Source organism: Trichomycterus rosablanca, chromosome 7 (genome assembly GCF_030014385.1).
Source record: "Trichomycterus rosablanca isolate fTriRos1 chromosome 7, fTriRos1.hap1, whole genome shotgun sequence".
In the NCBI taxonomy this organism is placed as follows: Eukaryota; Metazoa; Chordata; class Actinopteri; order Siluriformes; family Trichomycteridae; genus Trichomycterus; species Trichomycterus rosablanca.
In genome coordinates this window covers 34,552,572-34,571,587 of record NC_085994.1, presented here as the reverse complement: position 1 = coordinate 34,571,587, position 19,016 = coordinate 34,552,572, and the positions used below count along the sequence as shown (strand labels likewise).

At 41.4% G+C, this 19,016-nt stretch overlaps 1 protein-coding gene across 3 annotated transcripts in view; it reads right to left on the bottom strand.

Moving 5' to 3' along the window:
- The window catches only part of pcsk5b (proprotein convertase subtilisin/kexin type 5b), a 72,820-nt gene that overhangs the window by 43,131 nt on the left and 10,673 nt on the right, over window positions 1–19,016 (bottom strand). For all 3 annotated transcript variants that reach the window (XM_062999290.1, XM_062999288.1, XM_062999289.1), the window contains exons 2-10: window positions 18,196–18,300; window positions 16,811–16,963; window positions 13,966–14,109; window positions 13,350–13,426; window positions 4,597–4,685; window positions 4,239–4,411; window positions 3,570–3,782; window positions 1,463–1,563; window positions 674–777 (exon numbers count right to left, since the gene is read on the bottom strand). In XM_062999290.1, the coding sequence (XP_062855360.1) occupies window positions 674–777; window positions 1,463–1,563; window positions 3,570–3,782; window positions 4,239–4,411; window positions 4,597–4,685; window positions 13,350–13,426; window positions 13,966–14,109; window positions 16,811–16,963; window positions 18,196–18,300 (1,159 nt within the window). The remainder of the gene's footprint in view (window positions 1–673; window positions 778–1,462; window positions 1,564–3,569; window positions 3,783–4,238; window positions 4,412–4,596; window positions 4,686–13,349; window positions 13,427–13,965; window positions 14,110–16,810; window positions 16,964–18,195; window positions 18,301–19,016) is intronic.

The following is a 19,016-nucleotide window of genomic DNA, read 5'->3' as shown; positions in this document are numbered from 1 at the left end:
AGGTCACTCTATTTTATTACCACTGGTATTAAAAGCACATGATCAGGTGTCCAAATACTTTTGGCCATAAAATGTATGTGGACACTTGACCACCCTGCGATTATAACAGCAACCGTTCTTTTGAGACGGTTTCCACAGGATTTTGGTGCACGTCTGTTGGAATTGTTGCCTGCTTATTCAAAAGGGCATTTGCATGAGAAGGCCTGACTCACAATTGACATTCCAATTCATCCCACAGATGTTTAATAAGCTAGAGGTTAGAGCTCTGTGCAGGCCACTGGAGTTCTTTATGGTCTTTATAGACCTCACTATGGATCTAAGCACTGAGGGACAGTCATGCACCAACGGGAACTGGACTTGTCCCAAAGTGTTGCCAAATTTGGTAGTTAAGTTCCTTTTGTTTTAAAGGCGATCAGGTGTGCGGTCTTTTGTGGTAGCCCATCACCAATGAGATGGGTTTAGTTATCAGTGGTGGCATCTATAAAGACATGATTGGATAGGTCTGAGAAATAGGGATATGGCCAAGCCCTGTGATGGATTGGCGCCCTGTTAAGTTTTCTGAGTTTCCTGGTGAAAGTGGAGCAGCCGTGACTCCTACCAGGATCAAGTATCATCAAGATAAATATGAAAGTGTGTCTAAACCACCTGAATGCAGTATTGAAAGAATTGGTACCGTTGTATCCTGCTGCATTGGTTTTCCAGTCAGGAGCGCTGAGGTGGCCAGCACGCGAGGTTTTTACAATGATGTGCTGTACATCCCTCCAGGTCAGCAAAGGGCTGCACACAAAAAACATAATCAGAACATTCAAAACAAGCAAACAAAGGCACTACAATCTGGTAAGAGCCACACTGCTTTCCTCATTGTGTGTATTCACAAAGTAAGACCAAATGAAGTGACAATTCATTCTAATGTAAGTTTGCAAACACTTGGGATTCCAGAGACAAATATAATAGAAAAATAGCAACATCTGACTTTACTGTTAAGAGTTCATCAGTTTGTGCTAATGTTATATCTAGGGGTGCTCAGGTTGCGAAATGGTAAAGTATGCTAAGATTCGAACTCTGGATTTCAGCAGTGCCATCAGTCAGGCAGGCATCTGCAAGGACATGATTGGCTAGTGTCCAAGGGGGTTTGCTGTGGGCGAAACAGCCAGCCATTGGGGGGTGTATTTGTCAGTGCTTTTTTCTTTTTTTGTGTTGTTCCAATGCAAGCAAGAGAAATTACCAAAGCATTAGTAATTGCAACAACTCTCTAGAGAGAAGATTAAGTAGAAATAGATCATTCACAATCAACATGCCATTAAAACATGCAGTGCCAATCATCCACCTGTCACTTGCTCACTACATAGTGTATAACCCAATTACACTTTTGAAGCTATTTAGTGGACTTCAGATATAGACAGAGGGTATGCTTAGTTAAACCTAGTGGATTAGACATGCTTCTATTCAAATGTGGTCTTACTTTGCCTCCAGTGCGAGAGCGATGATCCCAGCAGCCATGGGAGCCGAGGCTGAAGTTCCAGTGTGACTGTCCGTGCAGCGCTGCCTCAGATCTGTAGTGATCTGCAAAAAGAGAAAGAGGATGAGGTGAGTAAGCTAGGCTGGAAAGAGCATGATGGTGCTGTTGTGAGTGTGAACAAATAAAACAGTCAACAGTTCACCATGTTCAAAGCCAGATGACCATTGCCAGCGTATAAATTTACGTGACACATAGCCAGATACGTGGTAAAACACCAGTTGGCACATCTGTTTATTTTCTCGAATGCCTCTTCAGTAGAAAGAGTTAAACAAAGGGTAGCGATCACAAAACCCACCAAAACGTTTACTGCACGAGATGTGATAACCAGAGTGAACTAAAAACAACACAAATCTACAAAGAAAACACAACAAACCCTCTTATATGATTGGTGGACTTCTTTACATGCACACTTCACAATATTAGGGGGAAAATATGAATAAATATACAGCTGGTTGTTGAAACAGCACCACTGTAGCGGAATTTATGACTTCATGAAGGGATCTGTAAATCCCCTCAGAGATTTGGAAGTCGAACCATAGCTTTGAACTTGTGCTAAATACCTTCAGAGTCTTTGTCATGTCAAGCCGTATTACACAGTACAGTGGATGCATTATAGCGAGCGCTGAGAGCAGATACCTGCCACAACCTCTAACTGAACTGTATTAGTATAGTAGTTAGAAATGAGAGAGTCTGATGAGCCTGAATAACAGAACTGAAATGCATTAGCAAAGAAAAAACGATGCCCTAAAGTTCAAATCCACACTGTTTGGAATCTGGCAAAGCCAATTTCTGAATGTTTCATTATGGATTTATAGAAAGGCCAGTTGTGTGTGATTTTCAGTTTGGAATTCCAATTCCTGAGTTGACTGAAGAATGATCACTCTGCTAGGTTGGGGTCAAAACATTTAAAACACGTGATTAATTTTGGTCGTAATCAAACCTGCCATCATTTGCATTTACACACAGAAGAAGTAATAATACTCGGCCATTTGAACAGTGAAAAAATGTTAATGTTTGTTTGTTTGTTTGTTTTTATAATGCCATGTTGTCATATATATGATATTCACGGCAGGAATCAGTGTTTTATGCTAGTTTTATTGATCTGGTATTATATACAGTATATGTTTCAGTCTTGTATTACTGATAAATTTGAGGTTTATTTCTTTATTATCTTGGATAAGTATTTCTTTAAATGTATCGGATGTGTTTTTTGAATGTGTATTAGGATGTGTTTTATTGCATTCTTTGCAAAGTCTGGGGTCTCCTAGTATTAAGTGTTGGTGTGTCAATCTGGAATGGCCTATTCTACATCTAGTGTAGATAACTTGGTCTATAAGTTTCCCATAGTGTATTTTTGGTTTATTTCTGACATTGGGGTGAATCTTGTGTAGTTTATTATTGGTTTGTGTGTTCCATTCATGCTGAAAAAATGTTATAGATGTGGGTGCTCGGGTGGCACAGCGATCAACTATGCTAGCCCACTATCGCTGGGAACCAGGGTTCTAGTCTGCAGCGGTGCTATTGGCCAGTGATATTGGCCAGTCAGGCATCTACATAAAGAAAAATGGCTACATCTGTTCTAAGGGAAAGGGGATGTAAGGTAAATCGGACCCACTGTGACTCTTGTCTTTATATTTTGGTCCATTTTAATTTCCTTTTTCATTTTTATGGCTGGTTATTTTACGGTAGGTGAAACTGTTCTTGTGTTCTCTTGTGTAAGACTAGTGCTTAAGGTACTGGACTAGTGGTTATCATTTCCAGCTATCTGGCAGGTGATAAGAAGTGGCCACAGATTGATGAGTCGGAGGGAACGTGTGGTTATCCAGCTCTCCTGGATCAGATCGAGGGTTGTGCAAGAAAAATCTGATTCACAAGTATGAAATGGAATTGACTAGATTGAGAGATAAAGAGGAAATATCCAGAAAAAGGAGGGTTTATGATTGGAGCAGTTGGCTGGAGTATGTTTTCCATGGCATGGGTAAGGTGCAAACAAATGCTAGGTCTAAGTGCTGAACGTGTAAAATCACAAGCATATAGAAATAAAACGTACAATTTTACGGTCGTAGTTTTCCCCGCTGCTGTATGTAGTGGTGAGCGTGGAGGCGCACTCCTCCAGGTACCAGGGTTTGCGTCCGCTTTCTGCCGTGCTGCTGATGGAGATTGTGTAGATGCTGTTCGTATAGCCGTCACACGAGCAGTGATCTCGACTCCTCCCACCGTTGCCTGATGCCCACACAAAAATGGAGCCCCGGCCCTTCCTACCCTATGGAGAAACAGTAGGAGAAAAAAGGAAGAGGTCGTTTGTTACCTTGTCAGCACTTTATACTGGAATGTAATTCAGTGTGTACCATATTTGTAAATGATAAAGGGTGCAATATCCTTTTGTACAGGAAGTAGAAAGTGTTGGTAACTACATATTCCAGACTCCCTTGCACTGCTTGGTTTTTCCTTCATAAGCCCTGTACAGTGCAGGGTAAACAAAGTACCATCATACAGAGTATTAAAATAAAATGTAACCCATTTTACCCACTAGTCTACAACTGTCTTCCCATAGTGCACCTTATTATAATGCTGCATCATAACAGCAACACTAAGCACTTAGTTTGAGACACAGTCTCACCCTCTTTAGAACAGGGTGCTGTGCACATGTATGTGACCTGTTTATGGGTGTGGTGGTGCAGACAGGCGGATTAGGTAGAGTATATAATAAGCGCTTTACCTGTCGGATGCCGTTCTCGAAGGCCTGCTTGGCCAGGGCGGCGGGCCCGTCTACGGTTTTCCCGTCGTCGTCTGGACCCCAGCTGGCACTGTAGATATCGATGTGCTGCGGGTGCAAACTGAGCGACCTGGCCTCCACCATGTCCGTTACATCTCCATCCAACATGCGCACACCTGTACGATACAGAAAGCAAACGCTCGTTCTGGAAACGGATCTGAACTGACATATGTAAACGGATTTAATACAAGAAGGCTTTAAACTCAAGGCTTGAGTGGGAAAGAATAGAGAAAGGAAAAGAGAGAGAGGTCAGAGCCACAGAGTTGGGAGAAAATGGGTAAGAATAGCGTACAACACTCACCCCCGATCTTGGCGTTGTAGGCAATACCCACAGTGCAGTGGGAGTTGTTGGCTGATGCAGCCACTTCCCCAGCACACCGCGTTCCATGCCTAAAGAGGACACAGAACATCAGTATATACACAAACAAGCGTAAACAATCAGAGACCTCAATCATGTACGTACTACTAACCACAGCAATGCAATTGCGCACACACAAATAGAGAGGAAGAAAAACAGAAAGATGCATAACAGAGAGGTCAGTGAGAAACTGTGCAATGCAGAGACAATAAGAGAGACATTGAGAAAGACACAGTAAAAGAGAAATGCAAGACTCAAAACGCAGTGAGAGAAAGCCTGAGATAGGGTGAACGAATGACAGAAAATGGAAGAAAGCGAGCAAGAAAACGAGAAAGAGAAACAGAGTAAAAGAGAGAGAAACAGCAAGAGAAAAGGAATGGGAGAAAGTGGAAGAAAGTGGCCAAGAAATGAGAAATACAGTGAGCGAGACAGATCAAGAGAGAGCAAGAAAGATAAAGAATGAGAGAGAGAGCAAAAAATGGGAGAAAGTGGAAGAAAGTAAGCGAGAGAGAAAAAGAGAAAGCGGGTGAGAGAGGAAGAGCGCGAGAGATGAAGAGAGAGGTTACAGGGTTAGAGCAGCAACAGCTGTGCTGAAACTAAACATTCTCTCTTCGTGCCAAGCCAGCTCGAACACGGTGGCTAAATATTTAAGCTGTTGAGGAAAAACATTCGCGAGTTTTCCAGAATCTGCGTGCAGACGGCACGTGGAGGAATTCTTAATGTCACGGCCGACGCCGACCGAACCCAAATAAATCAGATTCACTGGCGAGGAGAAGAAAAAAACGATCCGCTTCTATCATGTCAGGGTCAGAGAGCGAACATGAATTCTGCTGTGGAACCTCCAGCAGAGAACATCTGCAGAGAAAAACTCACGCTGTCATGGTTACCTCCGTCTCCGGTCCCAACTATTTCAGAAGAAGAAACAAACAGCCGCGGCGCTACCAGATCCTAGGACAAGTCGGTGTCTGGTAGCCACGGCAACCATCGGTTTACGGTGTCAAAGCCTATTATATTAAAGCGGAGGATCCGATGTTGATGTGAACAACATCACACTGGTGGGTTATATTTCTTTTCTTTAGTTTGTTTTGCAGGCTGAACCTCAAACGTGGGGGCAAACATCGTCTGGCTATCGACCTGGCCGGCCGACAAACATGCACAATTTTTCATTCTATTTCCATGCATTTTTTTTTACCTTTTTCTGCCAATCTAGTATCCGATTAGTTTGATTATATCCCTCCGCCACTGCTGCAGACCTCTACCCTGGTAGAGAAGGGTCATACCTAAAACGCCCCCTCCGGCATGAGTGCAGTTGCCAAGCGCATCTTTTCACACATGGATTAGGATCACACACTGCTCTCCATTATCCCCTGTCTATATGCACGTGCCATTAACCAACCAGCATTGATGAGCAAACCAGACGTTAGCCAATCGTTGCCAATCATGTCTGCATGTCTGCCAGCTCGCAAGCTTGAAATCTCAGCACTGGTGGGATAGCCTGTTTTACCACTGCGCCACCCGAGTTCCCTACCAACAGGCGCCTACCAACTGTGAGAGAAGGTGCGCAATAGATGATCAGGAAATAGCTAACACATCTAACAAATCTCCAAATACAATACGGCTCGGCTCTCTGTAAAAAATCAGCTAGCATACCAGCGCTGAGATTCTGAGCTCCAGGGTTTGAATCCCGGCTTTGCTACCAGATGGCTGGGCGCCCTCTAGCAGGCACAATTTGCCAATGCCTGCAGCAGACAAAATTGGCTTCTAGTCTGCTGGGTGGGAAAGATCGGACTAAGGGGAGGAGTTATCAGCGTTGTGTACGGCTCTTGGTTGCCCAGGGCGCAGAGATCAGGGCGTGGCTCTCTGTAAGTGAAGCCAACCTCACACACAAATCCACCAAAGTATGGGAGAATAAGAAGGGATTGATGGACTGCGCATATGCTGAAGGGTGTGTGTTAGGCACCCTACACATACACCCTCCTTGAACTCCAACGGGGTGACCAGCAGTGGATTGTCTATGCTAAATTGGGAGAAAAAGGGGGTAAAATGCATTGCCTGTCCGCACCTCTCCTAGGTCAGGCCAGGGTGGTGCATGCAACCGAGTAATTACAATGAGGGAACCTAGAAAGGCTGAAAATGCTCCTTTTACACAGAAAGGTCATTTTTGCGAATGTTTTACTCAGTAAAATCTCAAGACTTTCCTGTACGGGTGTACAGGAACATCCTAAAGCTTTGTTCCGTTTGTTGTTGTGGTACTGGACTGTGTGTCTGTCCACATCTGCAGGATAAATTCACGTCAATGAGAATAGCAGAACATCGTCCTCCTCGGCTTACGCAGCACAACCAGGACAGCATTTTCCACAGCCCACACAGTCACCAAAACGTACGTCTTAAATCAAGAATTACACAAGAAATGGAGAAAACAATAGAATCTTGATAAGATTTATAAAATATTAAAGACATAGTAAGGAGTAAGACTATCCTTTGCTTTCATTTACTGAAATGAAGTCATTAAAGTCCTTAAAAGCTATTAGAGCATTTTTCAGGAAGAGGAACTTCCAGTTCCTCTGGGAATGGGCTGTGCAGATCTTTGCAGTATGTGTCTCCTCCATAGTAGGTGTTTAACTTCATCTAAACATTTGTTAAACAATTCTTAAATAATTTCAGCTGTAAGCATGGGAAGTGGGAACATCAAGAATTCTGAGAGAGGCTGATTTTGGTCTAGTCAGGTCTCTTTTTGTCACTTTCCACTTTTTGCAAGAGCTTCTTAGCTGGAATGGTTCAATAAAGGCTTTTTGTGGTACACCCTGGTTTAGAGGGTGGCCTGACTTGGGCAGTATGGCTGGAATTTCGTATATTCGTCACTTCTATGTGAAGTAATGAACTAAGCTCCAAGCAGGTTTAGTTTCTTTAAGCTGGCCTTGGTTCCTCCTTCAGAACGAGGCTTTTGGAGTTAGATCAGAGGTCATTTTAAAGCTTTTCGACTTTGATTTGCTTTACTGACCGCCTCTTTAACACTGACCGCCTTAAAATTTGAAACATGATTGTGTATTGAAATAGTAATTGAAAGGTTGCAGGTTCAAGCCTCACCACTGCCAGATTGTGACTGTTGGGCCCTCAATTACTTAGACTGTATACTCTCATGGTACTGTAAGTCTGGGCAACAAGCTTGCATTGATCTATTTCTTTTATGTTACTTTTGATACTTTTATTTGTGCTTTTGATACTTTTTGTTCTTTCTACTGTACATCGCGTCTGCGGCCGGTGGTGAACGGTGGATGAGTTTTCCTGGGATCGGCACGATGTTGAACTATTCCGTTGACCAGCTGAGGAAGTTCAACAACTGCACTACTCCATCGTGTATTTCAGTCATCAAACAGCTTGGACTCCTTCGCCGGCCTCGTTATATTCACAGGGGCTCCCGGAGAAAGCTTGTTTATCTTCGAAACGGTAACGCTATTCCATTCTTCTGGTCAGCCGTGCGCACTGTCGCTCCGCAAACACGTCATCAGAGCGCTGCTGCCTTGCACACCAGTAGCGGTGTAGTCTCCATGACAACGCTGTCCACGGAGTGGGATAGGAAACGCGGAGTGGACTTAGCAAATCTCCGTTCTCTTCCTCGTTCATCACAGCCAACTACACAACAATACCACTTGAAAATGGCATTGCTTAATGTTCGTTCACTCAACACAAAAAGTACTGTACTCAGTGAATTTATATCTGACAGTGAACTAGACTTTTTCTGTCTCACTGAAACTAGGCATAAACCCTTGGATTATTTTACGTTAAATCAGACCACGCCAATGGGATACTCGTATATTGATGAACCTCGTATGGAAGGGCGAGGTGGTGGTGTTGCTGCAGTCTATAGGGATGATATTAAAATAACCACTTTGTCTTTTCCTGCTGCTCTTTCTTTTGAACACCTGGCTTTCAAGTTGTCAGGGCCTACTCCTCTGGTCACTGCTGTAGTTTATCGTCCGCCAAAGCCAAACGCTTCCTTTCTCTCTGATTTTTCAGATTTTTTAACCCAGTTTAGTGCCCTCTCATCCTCTGTACTGCTTATGGGTGATTTTAACATCCATATTGATGACAACAACTGTAAATTTGCCAGGGAATTTTTGGAATTGTTACAGTGTTTTAATTTCACACAACATATACATTTTCCAACTCATAAAAAAGGTCATACTCTTGACCTTGTCTGCTCTACTGGTGTCCTAGTTCATCAGCCGTCCAGCCATGACCTTACTGTCTCTGATCATTTGACAATCATCATGGACATTGAGGTCACTAGGCCCATCACTAGAGCTAAACGTAAAATATCCTTCAGGAATCTTCAATATATCTCTCCCTCTGCTTTCTCAGATTCTCTTGTTAAAAAGATGTCTGTCTGTCCTGTACTGTCTAGTAATTCATCTGACCTTGTCGATTACTATAATGACATACTCGCCTCATGTCTTGATGAGCTGGCTCCTTTGAGAACCAAATTTGTTTCATTTAGTCATTCTGCACCATGGTACACAATTGAGCTTCACCAAATGAAATCCCGTAAACGCCAGCTTGAAAGACTTTATAAGAAAACCGGTCTAACAGTACATTATCAGATTTATTCTGATTATCTTCAACATTACAAAGACGCTCTTACGGCAGCCCGATCCACTTACTATTCCGAACTCATACATGCTGGATCAACAAATCCTAAGACTCTCTTTTCCACAATAAATAAACTTCTCAAACCAGTTGACAATACTACCAATTCCTTTACAGTTGACAAGTGTAACTCTTACCTCTCATTTTTTCAAACAAAAGTTGAGAATATCCACAATTTTCTGACAGTTTCCCCTGTCATCTCTGTTTCTCCGCCTATCTCATCTCAATTTATTACCCAGCCTCTGTCTCAGTTCTCACCTGTGTCTCTTTTGGACCTATCTGAGATCTTAACAGGGATGCGAAGCTCCACTTGTGTTTTGGATCCTGCTCCATCAAAACTTGTTAAGGGTTGTTTTCCAGTTATCTCATCACTTATCACAGAGATAATCAATTCCTCTCTTAGTTCTGGCTCAGTCCCTCAATCACTCAAATTGGCTGCTGTTACTCCCATACTTAAAAAACCTGGACTTGACTCTAACATTATGAGTAACTTTCGGCCCATTTCCAATCTTCCATTTCTGTCGAAAATACTGGAACGTGTTGTTGCCTCACAGCTCAAAGATCACCTAAATTCCAATAATCTATTTGAATCATTTCAGTCTGGTTTCCGCCCCCAGCACAGCACTGAGTCAGCCCTCCTCAAAGTCACAAATGACCTTCTTCTTTCCTCAGACTCTGGACAAATTAATATTCTCGTCCTCCTTGATCTTACTGCAGCTTTTGACACCATTAATCACTCCATTCTTCTGTCCCGCCTTGAATCCTCTGTCAACATCACTGGTACTGCCCTTTTGTGGTTAAGGTCATATCTCGTAAACAGACAACAGTTTGTTAATATCAACAATTGTAGTTCTGCCATTGCTCCACTGTCCCAAGGCGTTCCCCAAGGCTCAGTGTTAGGTCCCCTTTTGTTTATTCTTTATATGCTCCCCCTTGGTGACATCATACGTCGGCATGGTTTACATTTCCACTGCTATGCTGATGATATTCAGCTTTACATCTCCTCCAAATCCATTAATACTGAACTTCACTCCACTCTGACAAATTGCATCACTGAAATGAAATTGTGGATGAAAGCTAATTTCCTCAAATTAAACTGTGAAAAATCAGATATGATCATCGTAGGTCCTACAACCCTGGCAAAAACCACAAAAAATTTTCAAATTACCATTGATAATGACACTTTGTCTCCGTCTTCTAACATCCGAAATCTTGGTGTAATTTTTGATAGCAACCTCTCTTTTGACCGCCATGTAAATCACATCACCAAAACTGCTTTCTTTCATCTAAAAAACATAGCACGTCTACGTCCATCACTCTCCTTTTCTGCCGCCGAAACCTTGATTCATGCTTTTATTACATCCAGAATTGATTATTGCAATAGCATCCTTTATGGTACATCTAACAAAATCCTAAAAAAACTTCAGTATATCCAGAATTCAGCTGCTCGCCTCCTTACTCATACTCGCTCCCGTGATCATATTACACCTGTTCTACAAAAACTTCATTGGCTTCCCGTTGCTCAACGCATTCAATTCAAAATTCTTCTATTCACTCACAAAGCTCTCCATAATCAGGCCCCATCCTACCTCACCGACCTGCTCCATCAGCACATTCCCTCCCGTAGCCTTCGCTCTTCTGAGGCTAACCTACTGTCCATACCCTCTAGGACCAAGCACCGGACCTGGGGTGACAGGGCCTTTTCCATAGCTGCTCCATCTTTATGGAATGCTCTCCCCAAACACCTACGAGATTGTCCTGACCTGTCCAAATTCAAGTCACTTCTCAAAACTCATCTATTCAATATGGCATTTAACTTGTAACAACACGAAATAAATGCTTTTATTTTTGCTATTCTTTTTAATAGTTTTTATACTTAGATCACGACAGAAATGTGAAGTCCTAGATCCTAAAACTTGTAAAGTTTTCAGTTTCCTGATTGCATGTAAATCTGTCCTGTTTCTGTCTAATTTTAAGAAATTGTTCTATATTTGTTGTTCTCTCTCATAATTTAGCTAATTTTTAATGAACTGTCTTATGCTGCTCTCTTTGTTTTTATCTTAATTATTCTTGATGTTGATGTACTATTTTGATTTTGTACTATGATTTGTATGGTGTATGTACGTATTTGTTTTGATTATTTGTCTTATGTAAAGCGTCTTTGAGTATCTTGAAAAGCGCTATATAAATAAAATGTATTATTATTATTATTATTATTATTATTCATGGTGCAGCACTTCAAACAAAACCTCAGAGACACCGAATCATATTTCAGCCACTTCAGCCGACAAGGCAAATAAAGCCAATGCAAATATACTCTAGAAATAGTCGCCGGCTTTTGCATATGATCCAGCGCCAATAGACTGAGCGGATTTCATTATTATAGAACAATCCCACAGCCAGTAAACAGTATATCATAATTAGTACCCTTTAAATACATGTCACTTGAATTCAGCAGACATCCAACATAAGAACGCTCCCCGGGCAGACAATATTCTGTAGAACATGCCTATACACGCCATAAAAAGCTTCTCGGAACCACACACTTCCTCCCATCAAGAGCAATAGGTTCAAATTCTCCCCCACAGTTTCCTCGGGCCATGGAATCGCTTATGAATAGTCGTAGTGAAGCTTTCGAAGGCTTTAGAAATAAGCAAGATTGATCTGTCTAGCCGAAAGATAATAGTTCAAACACACTGATGACATCACAGAAGAACAAGGTAGTTTCAGAAAGCTCTGATCAGGAAAACAATGTGTGTGAACTTAGTGGGGAAACTTGAGCTTTAGAAAGAAAGGCTGGGGAAGAAAAACTGCTTAAAAAGATAAACACAAAGAGAACTGAGAACTATATACAGCCAGTTCCAGAATAATTGGCACACTTGGTAAAGATGGGTAGAAATATAATATGTGGTTTGTTAGATTCATTTTTACATTGAAAATAGGATAGAAAATCGAACCTGAAAGAATATTTAAATTAATTTGTCACTGGGAATCAAAACCAGCGGGTGTGAGCTAGCGAACACCATGAACAGAATATAAAAAATTTTGAAATATGAAAGTGTGAGAAAGCACAAGAGAGAGAAAAAAGAGCAAAAGAATGAGAGAAAGTGAGCAAAAATGAGAAACTGGGTGACTGGGAAAAAGAGAAAGAGTGTAAAAAAACAAGAAAAGAGAGAGAGCAAGTGTGAGACTATGGGGTTAAAAAAAAAAAAAGTGTGGTTTGTTAGCTTAATTTTTACACTGAAAATAGTATAGACAGTCAAACCTATCAACCAAATATTACTAGGGATGTAACGATGCACCACAAGACAGTTAAAAATCGGTGCACATGTGCCACAATTCGAATCGGTTATTCATTTAAGGTGAATCGATATTCACTTTAAACAGCAAAGGGGACTGGCACCAGCGCTGAGATTCTGAAATCCTTGGTTCAAAACTCGGCATTGCCACCGGTCGGCTGGGCATAATTGGCAGTGCCTGCAGCAGATACTAATTGGCCACCGTGGGATCTTCATATGCTGTGCAAGGACACTGATTGGCAGAGAGACGCACGCCTGTGCAGAATGCAGGGGCAATAAGAGGACTGTTGGAAAGAGGCATAGACAGCGACGTGCTCTCCTCAAATGCAATCAGGTGTCTTAATTTTTACACTGAAAATTGTAAAAAAATCGAACCTGAATTTCATTTATTCGTCAATGGGAACATTACAAAATGAAATAAAAATAACTTTCTATTTAATGGTCGGTTTCTATTAAACTGCAGCATTGCTCCCTGAAGAGAAAATCTCTGGTGCTGAAAAGGAAACCCAGGCCAAACCTTCCTGCCCAACTTTCCAAAAATGCTGTGCTGCCATCTGGCACGGGCTTACACACACCGGCTGAGTGGAAGCCACAGACCAACATGTACCCACAGCGGGGAGATCCATCTCCTCACCACACAGCAAACATCCACATTCCCAAACCACACGCCACTCTCAGAACTGCTCTTATAAACACTCTCTAGCAGCCTTAATAGTGGTGGGTTCCCCCGGCCGAGGGCTGCACTCTTACTTGTTCTCGTTGCTGACGTCGTATCTGGGCATGGGGTCTGGATCGTCTCCATTTACATCATAACTGGCCTGGTTATCCTGCACATAGACGAGAGGAAAGAAAAAGATCTTAGAAACATTTTAAATAAGAAGACAAAAGACACACCGGTGTTTCTCATAGCCAAAAAACAAACAGTGAGTGTGATAACATGCACATAATCTGATAACTGTAGGTAATAGTTGGATTACTGAAGCTACAAGCTAGGCAGCACCACCACACTCCATAGGACACAACGGCTCATGTGGTTCTCATGTAAATGTGCCATAAGTCTGTCTAAAATCCCACTCAGCAACAATGGTACAATCAAACATTTGCAGGTCACCCACCCATGGATGCTGCCCTATAGCAAGATCTTGGCTTTTTCACCTACTTGTTGTGGAATGTTTCAAAACAGTGTAGCTTGAATATTTTATAAACTTCTGACTCTCATTTAGCCCTGTCCCAAAAAATTTTTAACAGATTCTTGTTTTTAGTGCATTTTACAAAATACCCCAACTCATTCCAAGTAGATTTCTTAAATTAGGTCAATGAATTAAGTCAAAGAAAACTACCTCAGAAACAACCATTACATACTCACATAGTTCTCTACGAGATCTGGGTGGTTCCGCTCGATGCCATCATCCAGAATAGTAACCACCACATCTTTACCCGTGTAGCCCCTTTTCCAGGCACCCAAGATGTTCATGTCCGACTGACAGTTATGAATGTTTTCATTGCAGTGCTGTCAGGAAACAAAGCAAAGAGGTAATCAAAAACGCTGCCATCATTAACCCGACTTAATGAACATCAGATTTCAAGATAAAAAATAAATCGATTTAAGCCATTAGCCAAAAAAACATGATTGGTACCAAATGCAGGATGGAATCTCTGGTGGGCCGTTAGAACACCTGTTGTAATACAAGTTTCAGGTACTTTTCTGATATTCTAGAAGACTAGAAGCAGATGGGAGAGGTGCTAGGTTATCCTTACATGAACAAGAGAATGGTATAATGAGGTAAGTGATACCAAAAAAGACTGTAAAGCACACCATGACATCAAGAGATTTGGTTTTATTTGTGGCATGAATATGGACGCCTTCATCAAACAGCCAAAAATGAAGAAACATCTCTAGTGGAAACCTTTTATAATGATGATTTTTTTTTTAAACGCTTTAAGCATTCCTTGCAACACCAATATCAAGCAATGCCACCTTTACTGAACCACTTCCATTTATTTAAGTAATTATAAATTATATTATAATACGGTACACTGGTAGCCTAATGGGTAGAGCTTTGGGGTATCGTAAAGAATTTTGTCGGTCCAAACAAGACTGTTAGGCCTTTGAGCAAGTCCCTCAACCTTATTGACTCCATACTATTATATTATCCAACAAATGTAACCAACCTGATAACATGAGCACAACACCTTTCTTTAAACCCAGATTTGAAACTGTGGACCATCTTTCACATTAATTGAGCTTTTGACTGTGGCATCCGGGTCAAAGTATTACCATCATCTGATTTACATTAACCATTAACAGAGCAAAGCAGCATTCTCTATAAACCTATTCTCCAATGTGCTGATTTATCATAGATGTCTATCAGTTCCTCTAATTACCGTCCATAGTCCCAATAAATCAAATCGGTTTTTAAATCATGACTAAACAGCTGATGGAAAGACCGACTACAGAACAGTAGCAGGCGGACTGATGAGAAACTAGGACAGAGTGTAAATGAGAAACTAGATCCATGATGTTATATTGATATAAACAGTTAAAATGTCAACATGAAGTCCATGTGTTATAGAAACTGTGTGCTTTAGTACTAATACAATAACACACAGTTACACAATAGGGTCAAAGGTATTTGGACACCTGACCATGAGCTTGTTTGACATCCCATGTCAAAAACAAATGGTATTAAAATAGTGATCCCATGTGATCTTTTCAGCTGTGACGACCCCTAAAATTTCCAAAGAAAAAAAATGATGTAAAAAACTCTTATTATTCCAAACAATAACATCTGTTATTAATAATCCAACCTGGCGTTTTTCAAAATCAAACCAAATAAGGTAATAAATCAGAACAGAAATGACAATAATACAAATCATCATTATCTTTATGTTGTACCACCACTTTATCTTAGTCAGGGTTCCTGGAATCCGAACAGGATGCCAATCCATCCCGGGACCTTAAGCAATCCCCCCCCCCCCCAAGACATAAATAATCATGTTTGTATGTAGACACCCGACTGGCTGATAGCAGTGCTGGAGAATAGAACCCTGGATTCTAGTGTAATTTTCCCCTGCACCACCCCAGCACCCCGTGATTGTTTATGATTAGCTTAATCTTGTACTAAAAGTGTTCAAAAATATAAACTTCAAGTAAATCATTCCTTAGATATAAAAAACAAAAGAGATTTCCAACTCAAGTACAATAGATGATCTGTGATGTTTTTAGTGTTTTTTCTCTTCGAAAGCTCAGAAAAAGTTTAGACAGAAGTATAGATTTGTTTCCAATCTGTCCGCCTCTTTCAAGAAGCTAAAACTGGGTTGTGGTTGAGTATTCCAACAGGACAATGATTTAAAACTTCCCAAAATCCACTCTAACCTCATTTTCATCAGGTGAACACCATCAAAACATGAGATGAGACAAAGTGTAGAATCCTAAGAAAGGACATAAGTGCCTCATTAAGCATTATGGGAGAAGACTCAGTGCTAATGTTTGTCTTGTAATATGAGGTGGACTTAATGTCCATGATTTCAAGACAATCAAAGATTCAGAACAAATATACGATCATTCTAAAAGTATGACCATATGAAATGATGAATTGACTCTTTTCTATAGTGGAAAAACATGGCGGGACAATAAAACAAAAGCGTGTTTATACTGTACAATCCAACAACATGAAATGTCCACGCTTATTGCTACACTACCCACACATGCTAAAAGGTCAAGGTTCACTCAGATGAGCCTATGCTGAAAACAGGCCAGTAAAAGACCCTGAACTGGTCCTGTACGGTACACAGCACAGTTTCCCTAACAAATAAAACTAGGCCTTGTCACAATAATGACATAATCAGGGCTATGTGATGTGGATTTTCTCAGGTGATGGCAACAGCAGCTAAGTAGGATTTTCCAGACAATCACTTAGTAACGTAGCTTAAAGTCTTAGGATGGACGGTCAGCACAGAACTGGTAGGTATGTGTACCGCAGGGTCATAACTGATGTAGAATTTGCCTGTTTGTAGTTTCAATCCTATATCAGTCTTTTAGCTCTTTACATCTGGATATAAGGATTTATTGACATGTTAGCAATTAGCTTAGCATTAGCCTAGCCAATTTACAGAAAATCGCTGTAGAAAGTGGAAGCTGTCAGTACAGAAGCAGGTGCATGAAATGCAGGTACAGAAATTCAATGCAGGACGTGATTTGTTTTACTCACGATGTACCACATGCTACTCCATTTAGCATCATTGAAGAATATGGAGTCAGGCTGGACCAAGCTGGTATGGCTGGCCTTGACAGGACCTGGGTACGAGGGTTTATAATCTCTCTTTACTCTCCTTTTTACCACCTGCTGCTGAATCCACTTCACCTAAAAGAGAGCAAATGTGTTTAAGTTCATTTACTTGTTTACTAATTACTTCTCATGTTTTACCACTGCTTTGTTCTGATCAAGGCTGCTGTAGGTTTGGCTTCCTCGTAGCACCATACTCAGACAGGATGCCAATCTATTGCTGGGCCTCGACCATCCCATTTTCCTTTCAGACATAGCCAATAATGTTTGTATGGGGACGCCCGGGCGTCCAATAGCACTACTGGAAACCTGGGATTGGAAAACTGGAACCCAGCAGTAGTGGGCTAGCAAAGAGCCCTACTTTGTTTATCCAGACATTAAAGTACACGCCCTGTCATGGACTGGCAAACAGTCTGGAGTGTTTCATGCCTTTCGGCCAGTGAATCTGTCCCACCGCGAAACTGAATTAAATGAAGAGGCACCAAGAGCATTAATGAAGTCAGGCTGATGATAAATAAGTAGGCCTGGTTCACAGTCGACATTCTAATTCATCCCAAATGTGTTTAATGTGGTTGAGGTCAGAGCTCTGTGCATGCAACTGGAGTTCCTTTACACCAAACATATCAAACCATGTTCTTGAGGATCTGCAAGGGTCTTCCCCAAACTGCTACAAAAAAGGATTGAAGCGTATTTTTTTGAATCCAGAATTTATTTTATTGACCTGTTAGCACAGGGGATTCACACAGGGCATAAAGTGACCGCAAATCCACTGCTTGCTGGTGAAAAGAAGTGGCCGGCGACTACACGCGTGTCTGTGTCTGTTCTCGTCTCTAATAATTTAATTAGTTAATGGGATTGACTTAAGTGTTGAAACATCACTGCTTGGATTGATTTTTTTCCCAGTGCTTGGACAGTCTCTGTTTTCAATAGCGTTTGTTGGAAAAACGTGGTTTTATCCTGCTGTGCTGAACAATATAATAGGAATAAGTTACTCAACTTATTGGACCATTTATCAATGATCAAAGTTCATTTGTGAAAGGAGCTGATCATATGTGCACAAAATGCTTCAGCACAAGAGCACTGAACTAGACGGTTGCATCAGCATATGTAGACACACATTGTTTATATCAGCATTTCAAACGAGACCGTGACCAACTGGTAGCAGATGTCCGACCAGTCTAATATCCACATTTTTACAATCTGTTTAAATTACCCACAGAATCAACGTTTGCTTTAGAGCGCTGGGCCGAAAAAGTACATATAGACCCGTAAGACACCCAGGTGTGTGGTCTCCATGGTGACAGCCTGACCTTTGGGTCCATGGAGATAAAGCTGTGTGTGCCGCGGCTGGAGAGCGTCGACCTTTTTATCGTCCGGCTGTGGAAGAAGTGGTAGTAGTCCTTCAGGTCGCCGATCTATAGGAATGACAAAAAGCAACAGTTAAGATCCTGCGAACCTCAGAATGCCATCAAATGCAAATGTAAATACTGTAAAAAATGTTCATTCCAATATAGATAAACAGCGCCGCTAAATCGACTGAAATCCTTTGTGCTGAATGGATCCAGGATTCCGGATTTTGCTGTTGTTTCCGATGATTTATAGATAGCCCCTACCAGCAGTGCTGAATATATAGGTAGGTCAACAAGGCCAAGTTTAGACATCTGACTTGAGTTGAGCAAATGTTAACATGGCACTGAATTTGCCTTTCAAGAAAAAGAAAATTTCCTGCCCCGGGTTGTACATTTAAAATCCAAACAGAATTTTGGGACCTGACTCAAAAAATAAATTAGAACAATTTTACCTGGTTTTTATTGTCGTTTAGCATGTTCACTGCCCTCATGGAAAACACAACCTACTGTGAAATATCCACGTCAGTAGGCGCACATGTGACGTTACCACATAATAAAGCAAAAGTAACAAACACTGTCTAGAAATTGCTGGACAGTCTAAACATAGCCTAAGAATATCAAAGAACAGTGGTACAGGGGTTTAGGGACTGGACTAGTAACCAGAAGGTTGCCAGTTCAAGGCCCAACCCTGCCAAGTTGCCACTGTTGAGCACCAGAGTAACAAGGTTCTTAACCCTCAATGGCTCAAGCTGAATTCTGTCATAACTGGACAAGTCATTTCA